Source organism: Salvelinus alpinus, chromosome 9 (genome assembly GCF_045679555.1).
Source record: "Salvelinus alpinus chromosome 9, SLU_Salpinus.1, whole genome shotgun sequence".
NCBI lineage: Eukaryota > Metazoa > Chordata > Actinopteri > Salmoniformes > Salmonidae > Salvelinus > Salvelinus alpinus.
Window position 1 is genome coordinate 76915509 of NC_092094.1, and position 12275 is coordinate 76927783.

At 43.4% G+C, this 12275-nt stretch overlaps 1 protein-coding gene across 1 annotated transcript in view; it reads right to left on the bottom strand.

Moving 5' to 3' along the window:
- The window catches only part of LOC139530647 (transcription regulator protein BACH2-like), a 44913-nt gene extending 38782 nt beyond the window's left edge, over window positions 1–6131 (bottom strand). Inside the window, exon 1 of the mRNA XM_071327234.1 lies at window positions 5814–6131. Within this exon, the coding sequence (XP_071183335.1) occupies window positions 5814–5816 (3 nt within the window). The 5' untranslated portion in view covers window positions 5817–6131. The remainder of the gene's footprint in view (window positions 1–5813) is intronic.
- Window positions 6132–12275: the final 6144 nt, after the last annotated feature.

The following is a 12275-nucleotide window of genomic DNA, read 5'->3' on the forward strand; positions in this document are numbered from 1 at the left end:
AATAAAAGTTACAAGTAGCAGCAGTAAAATAACAATAGCGAGACTATATACAGGTGGTACCGGTACAGAGTCAATGTGCGGGGGCACCGGTTAGTCAAGGTAATTGAGGTAATATGTACATGTAGGTAGTGTTATTAAAGTGACTATGCATAGATACTAACAGAGAGTAGCAGCGGCGTAAAAGAGGGGGGATGCAAATAGTCTGGGTAGCCATTTGATTAGATGTTCAGGAGTCTTATGGCTTGGGGGTAGAAGCTGTTTAGAAGCCTCTTGGACCTAGACTTGGCACTCCGATACCGCTTGCCGTGCGGTAGCAGAGAGAACAGTCTATGACTAGGGTGGCTGGAGTCTTTGACAATTTTTAGGGCCTTCCTCTGACACCGCCTGGTATAGAGATCCTGGATGGCAGGAAGCTTGGCCCCAGTGATGTACTGGGCTGTACGCACTACCCTCTGTAGTGCCTTGCGGTCGGAGGCCGAGCAGTTGCCATACCAGGCAGTGATGCAACCTTTCAGGATGCTTTTGATGGTGCAGCTGTAGAACTTTTTGAGGATCTGAGGACCCATGCCAACTCTTTTCAGTCTCCTGAGGGGGAATAGGTTTTGTCGTGCCCTCTTCATGACTGTCTTGGTGTGCTTGGACCATGTTAGTTTGTTGGTGATGTGGACACCAAGGAACTTGAAGCTCTCAACCTGCTCCACTACAGCCCCGTTGATGAGAATGGGGGCATGCTCGGTCCTCCTTTTCCTGTAGTCCACAATCATCTCCTTTGTCTTTATCACGTTGAGAGAGAGGTTGTTGTCCTGGCACCACACGGCCAGGTCTCTGACCTCCTCCCTGTAGGCTGTCTCGTCGTTGTCGGTGATCAGGCCTACCACTGTTGTGTCATCGGCAAACTTAATGATGGTGTTGCAGTCATGCCTGGCCGTGCAGTCATGAGTGAACAGGGAGTACAGGAGGGGACTGAGCACACACCCCTGAGGGGCCCCTGTGTTGAGGATCAGCGTGGCGGATGTGCTGCTACTTACCCTTACCACCTGGGGGCGGCCCGTCAGGAAGTCCAGGATCCAGTTGCAGATGGAGGTGTTTAGCCCGAGGGTCCTTAGCTTATTGATGAGCTTTGAGCAAAGAATAGCATTCTCACATAGGGGTGTTCCTTTTGTCCAGGTGGGAAAGGGCAGTGTTGAGTGCAATAGAGATTGCATCATCTGTGGATCTGTTAGGGCGGTATGCAAATTGGAGTGGGTCTCGGGTTTCTGCGATGATGGTGTTGATGTGTGCCATGACCAGTCTTTCAAAGCACTTCACGGCTACAGATGTGAGTGCTACGGGTCGGTAGTTATTTAGGCAGGTTACCCTAGTGTTCTTGGGCACAGGGAATATGGTGGTCTGCTTAAAACATGTTAGTATTACAGACTCGGACAGGGAGAGGTTGAAAATGTCAGTGAAGACACTTGCCAGTTGGTCAGCGCATGCTCACAGTACACGTCCTGGTAATCCGTCTGGCCCTGCGGCCTTGTGAATGTTGACCTGTTTAAAGGTCTTACTCACATCTGCTGCGGAGAGCGTGATCACACAGTCGTCCGGAACAGTTGGTGCTCTCACGTTTGTTTCAGTGTTATTTGCCTCGAAGCGAGCATAGAAGTAGTTTAGCTCGTCTGGTAGGCTCGTGACACTAGGCAGCTCTCGGCTGTGCTTCCCTTTGTAGTCTGTAATGGTTTGCAAGCCCTGCCACATCCGACAAACGTCGGAGCCAGTGTAGTACGATTCAATCTTAGTCCTGTATTGAAGCTTTGCCTGTTTGATGGTTCGTCGGAGGGCATAGCGGGATTTCCTATAAGCTTCCGGGTTAGAGTCCCGCTCCTTGAAAGTGGCAGCTCTAGCCTTTAGCTCAGGGCGGATGTTTCCTGTAATCCATGGCTTCTGTTTGGGGTATGTAATAACGGTCACTGTGGGGACGACGTCATCGATGCACTTATTGATGAAGCCGATGACTGATGTGGTGTACTCCTCAATGCCATAGGAAGAATCCCGGAACATATTCCAGTCTGTGCTAGTAAAACAGTCATGTAGCTTAGCATCTGCTTCATCTGACCACTTTTTATTGACCGAGTCACTGGTGCTTCCTGCTTTCATTTTTTCTTGTAAGCAGGAATCAGGAGGATAGAATTATGGTCAGATTTGCCAAATTGGGGGCGAGGGAGAGCTTTGTACGCGTCTCTGTTTGTGGAATAAAGGTGGTTGGGAATTCTGATAGAAATTTGGTAAAACAGATTTAAAGTTTCACTGCATTAAATTCCCCGGCCACTAGGAGCGCCGCCTCTGGATGAGCGTTTTCCTGTTTGCTTATGGCGGAATACAGCTCATTGAGTGCGGTCTTAGTGCCAGCATCGGTCTGTGGTGGTATGTAGACAGCTACAAAAAATACAGATGAAAACTCTCTAGGTAGATAGTGTGGTCTACAGCTTATCATGAGATACTCTACCTAAGGCGAGCAAAACCTTGAGACTTCCTTAGATATCGTGCACCAGCTGTTGTTTCCATATATGCATAGTCCGCCACCCCTTGTCTTACCAGACTCCACTGTTCCATCCTGCCGATACAGCGTATAACCAGCCAGCTGTATGTTGATAATGTCGTCGTCCAGTCACATCAACTGAAATTAAGTGAACTCTTTGAATTTTAGCAACCAGGAAATGGCGGATCGATTTCTGCATATTGCACCTTTAATTAGAAAGCTAACTTAGCTTGTTCATTGTTGCTCATGTGAGGAGTTAGGCTACCATGGACAGCCACATGTTATTTAGCAACATTGATTGCACTAAATCGTTTATTGCTATCTTTAACTTTGTTTTCACTGTATTAGGCCTAGTTGATTTAATGATGCTTACATTTTTAAGTTGAAATGGTGCTGGAATAGCGGAGGCAGTGCTCCAGTTTACTTTTTGCTGACTTGAGGTAACTCTGTGGTTCTAAATCAGTAGTCGTTTAGTAAACTGTCGGAAACGTTTGCTTGACCATGATGTATGTCATGTTTGTTACACGCAATATTTGCCTTATGGACATCACCGGACAGATGTTGCTCTCCGGTTTTGTGATGAAAGAAATGTATGTGCTGTTGAATTTACTCCGCCTCAATTTACTGTTGTCTTTTTGTTGTCTCTGGCTTATTGTATATCCCAGTGGTGTATGAACAAATGGGTCATAGAGCAAACAACGCAATTATCACAACATAGGTTGTATTATGGAATTTTTCCTGGCTTGGCTTCCTCAGTTATTATACCCACACATCACCACTGCACACTTGACACGATTATATCCTCCTCGACTATCATAACTGCTATTTTAACAACATTACATTTTACAGTAGTATTTGTGGTTATATGGTTCAATTACTGAGAATGTTGTTTTAAAAAGGTGAGGTAAAAAAGAAGGTTAGGTTAGGTTCAGACTTGTTTTTGATGCATTCATAAAATGCTGTAGCAGCTATGCTGAATATTTCAGTTTCACAAGCAGTAGCAATGCACGGGTAAAATCACAGAAAAAAAGCCCCCCAAAAAAGCCATATTACAACCTATGTGGTGTGATAATTGCGTTGTTTGCTCTATAACCTGTTAGTTCATATGCCTTTGACACCGTGATATATAGGCCTGAGGCCGAGACAATAAGAAGACACAGTGGCAGAATAAATTAAACCACACATTTGTTTCATCACAAAACTATAGAGCAACCTCTGTGAAGTCCACAAAGCATATTGCATGTAACAAACAGTTAAATGACCTACAGCATGGTCAAGCAAGTTAATGTTTTCGACATTTTCGGACTACTAAACAACTATTGATTTAGAACCATGGAGTTACTGCAAGTCGCAAAGAAAGCAGGAGCTGGCACCACTATTACAGCACCACACGGTTGGGTGTATAACGCGAACATCTAGCAACCCAAAAGTTGCAAGTTCGAAACTCATCACGGACAACATCAGCTAATTAGCAGCTTTTCAACTACGTGCTACTTTGCAACTACTTAGTATTTTAGCTAACCTTATTAACCCTTTAACCTAAATCCTAAACTTAACCCTGACCCATAGCTAACGTTAGCGGGCCACCTAGCTAGAATTCGTAACATATCATACATTTAGCAAAAATCGTTACATATCATACGTTTTGCAAATGTGTAACATATTGTACATTCGCAAATTCGTAACATATAATACTAATTGTAATTTATCATACGAAATGAGTTATGGAAATCCACTAATTAATACATACCATACAAAACGTAACATATCATACTAAATGTAGTGTCTCAGATTTATGTACAGAATAATACGAAATGATGGGCTGAAACACATACAAAGACCGAGGGGCGCTGTTTCGCTCGCTCGAATGCTTTCTCCGGTGAGATACATTCAGCCGCTTGCGAATTGATGAAACATTATGAAACACAGAGAGACGAAAGATACATTATTTTATTGGTCAATTTTGGGGGGAAACCTGGCTTCACTTGGCATCCATGAATACACGCCACTGTTCACAAGTCATCTCTCACATGCCACGTTCTATTCAATTTAGGGCATGATCCTGGTGCGTGGTTGTGTGCATATAGCTAGCTTCCCCATGCATGGTTGAATGTGTTCATTGACTGGCTCTGGCAGACTGACAACAACTCAGGGTCGTCCAAGTCCCACCTCCTCCTTTTCCCCTCTCCCTCACTCTATCCATTCATTTCAAAACAATGATGCAAATCCGCTTCCTCGGAATCAGATGCTGTGCTAAAAATGTTCCACTCTCAAGTGTCTGAGTTGCTGTTGCACCCAAATCCGCCTTTCCCCGTCATGTGAGACCATAAACAAGGAAAGATAAGGGAAAGCAAGTGACCTTAGTATGATTAGATTAAAACAAAGAGGCAGCTGTTCAAAGACTGCTCAAGTAACAGGTCAGGGAGTGCGAGTGACACCACATTCCAGATTGAAAGATTACAATAGTATTAGATGGCCAGGAGGGGTAGACGATATTCATGCATGGCACTGAAACAAAATCCGTTATATTAAATCAAATTAATCAATCAATGCAATGAATCCAAAAAAATAAGATTAGGACATTCAATCATTGATCATTTAAAAATAATAATTTCAGACATTCATCTACATATGATAAGATGTATTGTCATCTGTAATTGGTGTTTGTAGCCTAACACGTGGGGAGCAGAGTGACATCTAGCCGTGAAACAAAAATTGTCAATGTGCAATTTATTTCCCGTTTTTTGTGAGTAAAAATCTATATTGCATGATTGAAAGTCACTAATTCGTTGAAAAACATTAATAAAATGTCCTTCTAGCGCGGCCAAGGGCGGGAATAGGAGCTACGAGATGTGATCCTTTGTCCCTCTCTGCCCCCCCTTTCCGCAAAATGACAGTGCCCTCATCGTTATGGAAGCTCGAGTCATGTTGACCATGCAGCGACCACCCAGCCTCTGCGCTTTGACCGTTCGAAAACATGCCCCCCACAACAAAGCGCACTGTCACGGCTCTGCACAATGGGACGAGCACTTCAAGGTACAGCCAAATGAAGGATATTCGTTGGCTATGCTGATTAACAAAGTAAAAAAAATAAAAAATACACGCGTCTCTATGCATTTACGTATGCATATGATTTGATGTCAACAAAGAACTTATGGGAAATGTAATGCAATGCGCGGCAACATCAGTATAAAACAATCACTGCAAATTGAACAATGCAATCGGGGAAAGGAACGCACTTTAAACCAAAGCCATAATGTAATTAGTTATAGGTAATAAGCAGTAATAAGCTCACCATAACTTTCCCGTTTTCTTGCACGTCAGCGCTCCGTTGGTCTCTTACAAATTAGAATGGTTCCACATGGTGACTTCAGCAGCACCCCCTCCAAACTGCTGAAACCGCGTGTTTTTCAATAGTCATCAATATTTTGTTTTATAACGTGTAAAAGTGTGCTTACACTATTACAATTGCTATTCGGTGAATGTTACGGTTTTTGTTCCTTTGAAAGACAGCGTGCAGCCTCCTCTGCTGTTTGTATCGCTTATGAAACGCCTTCTCCCAGGAGCTACATTGTTGACATTCGAGGGCTGACGTCACCCTGTCACTCATTCACAACAATGCGCTGTGCAGAAATTACGCTACAGCCCCCGTCGCTTTGACATTTTACTCAAAATAGCGGGACGCACTTGAGGTTGGTGAATTGGCCTTACAATCATGTCACCGTAAGTCCCGGTTTGGCTATAGAAGTGTTTGATTCAGCGCGGAGCGAGGCACAGGAGGATGGCTAGGAATGAAAACAGCATACAATGACGATGATCCTATGATGATCAACCATTAATAAAGGACAAAATAACATCCTATCGTCATACCAGCCCGAAGCCATAAAAAAGCTACAATAATAAAAAATAAAAATCATAATAATAATAATGCATCTCACTGATGACACATTTAAACACATTTATGACCAACCCCCCATTAAGTGATTATCATCACTCAGAGCAAACAATCCCCCTATTGCACATCACCAGCCTCTGCTTGAGCAGCAGAGATGCTTGTCAGACTCTATTCACATCACTGTTAGACCTCAGTACACAGAAAGCATGATCTCATCCTGCTACAGATCCATGACTGACTGACTGAACAATAGCCAGCATCAGCAGTGTTCACAACTCCATTACCCATTATGCTACTAAAACCCTACACAATCACCATCAAGTGATAATGATATAGGCTATATAATGGTAATGCTACTGATAGTATATTTTTCTAAAATAAATCATATTATGGCCTATGAGTTTCAGACCCTCTATGTGTCTGTTTGAGCATGCAGCTAAAGGTGAGAATGCCACAGGCAGGAAACAGTGGGCTTTGACATGATACATGCTTGTTATAGTCGCCTACACAGAAATCCTATTTCAAGATAATTGTTTCAGGCTGTAACACAGAATGTGCGTGAAATATCATGGCAAATCTCTCCACTGGACAAAAAAACTACCTACAATTCATTTGAATGATCAATTCTAGACAATAATATTCAACAGCCATTTCTTACATAATTAGACAAATATAATTCAGAGGTTACAGCAGACATGAGACTGTCCACTCCTCTGCATTATGCAGAAACATATTGGTTCAGTATGGAGGCCACTCTAATATAGGTTGAACAAGGCAGCAATAGTCAGGCAGAGAGAGTGTGTTTTCTAATATAGAGACAGCGGATCCCCAAGGAGCTTGCACGCTATAACGTTTTATCAGGTTGTCACAGACTTGCTGCTCCTGGAGCCCATTTATTTTCCCTGTGTGGCATGGGCTGGCTAGGACAAGAATTCGGCCCAGGCATTTTATCCACACCAGCCCACATCAATGCGCACGCTGCCAACTCATATGCTCAGTATGGTGGAGAGGGGAGTGTCTTTGTAGTGTATTTCTTTGCTTGTATGTGTGTGTGTGGGAGGGGGGGGGGGCTTAAGGGTAGGCCTTGTCAAAGAGATGGGGTTGGCTTTAGAAAGGACTGAAAGATGGGGATGGACTCAGAGTCACACAGGGAGGAAGTTCCTGGAGCCTAGGAGGAACCCTGGAGAAGGCCATGTCGCCGAAGCTCTGGAGCTTCGTCCTGGGGATGACAAGGTGGCCTGCTGTGGTGGAACAGAGTGCACGCGTGGGTTGGTAGGGGAGAAAAAAGGTAAGAGGGGTGCAAGATTGTGAAGGGCTTTGTAGGTCAGAAGGAGGGTCTTGTAATCAATGCGTTGGGAGACAGAGAGCCAGTGGAGTTCACAAAGGAAGGGGTGATGTGCTGCCAGGACTTAGCGTGGGTGAGGAGTCGGGCTGCAGAGTACTGAGTTGCAGTGGTCAATAAGACGGGAAGAGATGAATGCATATATGAGGGTTTCAGCGGCAGGATGGGAGAGGATGGGAGAGAGAGGACCTGACTTTGGCAATGTTGCAGAGGTGGAAGAATGAGGATTTGACAGTCTGTCTTGTGTGGTGGTCAAAGGAGAGGGTGGAGTCCAGGATGACACCAAGGTTGCGTGTGTGGGGAGAGGAAGAGACAGTGGTGTCAATGGTGAGGTTGCCAGTTTTGGTGAGGTTGGATTTGGTGCCTATGAGGAGGAGTTTTGTTTTATCACTGTTAAGCTTGAGTAAGTTTTGTTGCATCCATGTTTTTATTGTAGAGAGGCAGGATTCAATGTGTGTCAGAGGTGGGTTGAGGAGGGATTTGGTGCTGTTGTAGAACTGGGTGTCATCGCCATAGCAGTGGAAGTCAAGGTTGAAGTGACGGAAGATCTGACCGAGGGGGCTGATGTAGATGATGAAGAGTAAGGGATTTAACACAGAGCCCTGGGGGACACCCTGTGTAACTGCAGCTGAATCTGAGGTGTGGCCATTGAGGGAGATGTAGTGGGTCCGGTTTGTGAGGTATGATTGTAGCCAGGACAGTACAGATCCCTCAATACCTAGACCCTCAAGCCTGATGAGGAGGATCTGATCGCTCACTGTGTCAAATGCGGCACTCAGGTCGAGGAGAATCAGAATGTTGAGGGCACCAGCAGAGGTGAGGAGGTCATTGACAACTTTTGAGGGGGCGGAAAGCAGACTGGAGGGACCCTACACCCTGACCCTGACTTAGACACATGCAGTCATGCTGACCCATAACTTTGGCAGGACAGTACAACGTTTCTCAACCATTCCTGTACCAGTGACTGGCGAGACATGGTCCTCCTCTTGTTTAACCAGCTCATGTTTAAAACCAATACAAATTTGTAACAACACACTGGAGATACAACTCATCACTATAACTGGGCCTCTGCTCTAGCCATTTTGTTTAACTCCCTGTTGTGCTGTCTATCTGTCTCAGCATCTTCTCTGCTGTCACTCTGTGCTTCTTTTGTTCTCTCTGTCTGTCGGCTACCTATTTCGCAACAAAGCCTCCTTCACTCATGCTGCCAAACATACCCTCGTAAAACTGACTATCCTACCGATCCTTGACTTCGGCAATGTCATTTACAAAATAGCCTCCAACACTCTACTCAGCAAACTGGATGTAGTCTTTCACAGTGCCATCCGTTTTGTCACCAAAGTCCCATATACTACCCACCACTGTGACCTGTATGCTCTCGTTGGCTGGCCCTCACTACATATTCGTCACCAAACCCACTGGCTCCAGGTCATGTTATATGTGTCGAACTGCTTTGTGTAACGGGTGTCGTCGTCGGATGAAGAGGAATTGGACCAAAGCGCAGCGTGGTAAGTGTTCATGACTTTTTATTTAAACTGAACACTAAACAAAAATAACAAAGTGAATTCCCGAAACCAAAACAATCCTGTCAGGTGCAAAACACTAAACAGAAAACAACTACCCACAAAACACAGGTGGGAAAAAGCTGCCTAAGTATGATTCTCAATCAGAGACAACGATAGACAGCTGCCTCTGATTGAGGACCACACCCGGCCAAACACAAAGAAATACAAAACATAGAAAATGAACATAGAATGCCCACCCAAATCACACCCTGACCAAACCAAAATAGAGACATAAAAGCTCTCTACGGTCAGGGCGTGACACTTTGCTTTATCTTGGCCAGGTCGCAGTTGTAAATGAGAACTTGTTCTCAACTTGCCTACCTGGTTAAATAAAGGTGAAATAAAATGTGCACTAACTAATATCATAGGCTTATTAATTTGGGGTTACACATTAACTAGATCACTTACTCTAAATATACTACTCACTGCTAGTAGCCATGTATTTATCCAACAGTAAATGTAATGTCTTTAAAAAACATTGCAGTTGTAGGCTACTACCCATGAGACCTATAGGCCTATGCCCTCACAGTGGCCTGTGAGGGCCATTTCGTGTGCGCGCCGCTCCATATCTCAAAGCCTTATCAAATATCTTGGTTGTAAAATAGTTGCTATTGCGCTGAATATTAAGAAATCAGTTATTATACCTACAGATAGCTGAGGCACTCCTCTCTTCACTAGGGACAAGGGAACGAAGCCTGAAATGTTATATGATCAGAACACACTTATCTCTCGAGCGCGGGAGAGGAGAGTGGCTCGCTCATTATAGCAGCAAGTCCCACGAAACAGGCACAGGGGCAGGACACACACTTTCATTACAGAAATCATGAGAATAATGCTTTACTGTTTGACCAAATCATGGTTTTAGCCATCCAAAAATAGAACGTTTTGTGTGAGGTGACAATGTAGAATGTGCTTTTTCTGTTTATTCATAGGTCGCACCTCTGTCACTTGGTCGCGTCATGCCATTGTTATGAACGTTCTCAAACCGCCCACTATCGGTGGCGCCATAGTGGTGTCCTAAAGTGGTGATAAGCCCAGTCATATCGGACAGAGGCTAACTAGCTACTGTTTAGTCTAAATTACACTATAGTGTCTGGAAATATGCCATTTCTAAAGTAGTCAAATATTTAGCAGGAAACAACTTTGCCAGCATTATCATGTTGTCAAATTTACTTTAGACAGATGGCAATGTTGTCATTAACTAGCAAAGTTTGTAAAAAATATGTTAACGTTAGCTATCTAAAATCTGGTGGCCTCCCATCAATCTTAGCTAGCTAGCTAGCAAATGATATACTGCACCTAAAGTCATTCTGGTGACATCAAAATGTTTTTCTACTAATTATTTGCCTCCTTTTGAATGCCATTGTATTTCCAAGCCACTGTAAAGTATTTCTGATGAAATCTTCGTCAGTGTTCATTGATGATGCATTGAGTAGAATGCTATGTCGGGCATCAGTCCAAAACGAATGTTCAAAACAATACTGCAACGAAATATGCAACCCATGAATAGGCACCCTTTCCATTTTTACGATCCATGATGATAACAGGCCCATGGGCTGCCGGCTATGTCACCTTGTCATTTATTTACTTTTATATTAAAAAAAATATGTTTTCGTGTATGTCAATTTAGACCAGCTCATCTGGAATTTGCCAGAATTGCCAGATGGGCAATCCGCCCCTGACGTGTGGTCTTCAGATTGGCCCACATTTTCAATGTCAAGTGGTATAAATAACCAAAGCTGATTCTCACTGCAGATCTATCTGCTCAACAGCTGGACATGGTGTACTAAGTGGTAATGCAATGAGCCAGTGATGGTAATAATCACACATTTTACACTTGCTTCAAATGCAGTGTAAAATTGACAATGAAGAAACATTAGAAAATTATCAGATGTTGCTTTGCTAGTCATATCCCATGTAAGCGACTGTCAAAAATGCATTTCTGCAACAGATAATGGAGACAGGGAGACACAATTACACACAGCCAAACTGACAAGTCCCCCAAGAGGCCATGGCCTACACTTGAACATGACCTGAAATTGAACAAAATTCTGCTGTCAATTCTCTCATTTCCTCTACTTTCTTTTAAAGGAGAGATTAAAGATGACACAGCAGTGACAGATCAGCTTGTTATTTTTCTTGATGGAAACATGTAGGCTACATTCCTGCGTGGGCAGGTTGGTGGGTGGGTAACTGGGTTCAAACTCAGTCCAAATGTTTTGTTTAAGACTGAGGGTTGTATGGAAGCATTCATACACAAAACATGTAATCGAACAACCTTATCAAATTGCCAGGATTCACAGTCTTATTGCAGCCAAGATTATCATACTCCTTTTGACCTAATTAAGCTACTGAAATAGCCTACTTTGGTAACTATGGAAACACTTTCAAGTAAATTGGTTTCGCAAACATTATGAACACAATATCTATCATACATACAGATGAAGGATCTTAATTTGATCACCCTGTTGCAGGAGAACTTGTAGTGTATTTGAGGTTTAAAAAGGCTTCTGAAATAATTTCTACTTTGAAATTTGAATTGATTTTCTCTTACGAAAAATGTATCAACCCCTACAAAAATGTTTAATAATTACAATCCACATAATAATTTACCTTTCCTGTTGCTGCAGGATTATTTTCCTGCTGTAGCAAACTGGCTCAAATTAAGATCCCACATCTGTACTGCGCAAAATAACATTTACATTTTTGGAAAGAACTTCATACTCAGAACAAGTCAATGTAAGGGTCAAAGGCAAAGCATACTCAACATGCAGGGAAGACGACTGTATGAAGACCAGCTTGTAACAGGAATGCCAGGAATGACAGAGAGAGTGAGATCATCAGTCTTTTTCGACAACACAAGCCAGTCATGTTAATCACTAGCCAGTGATTTAGCCATCATATCCCCACTGCACTGCAGACAAAGCAAACCCCCTCTGTCAGGACTGAGCAAGC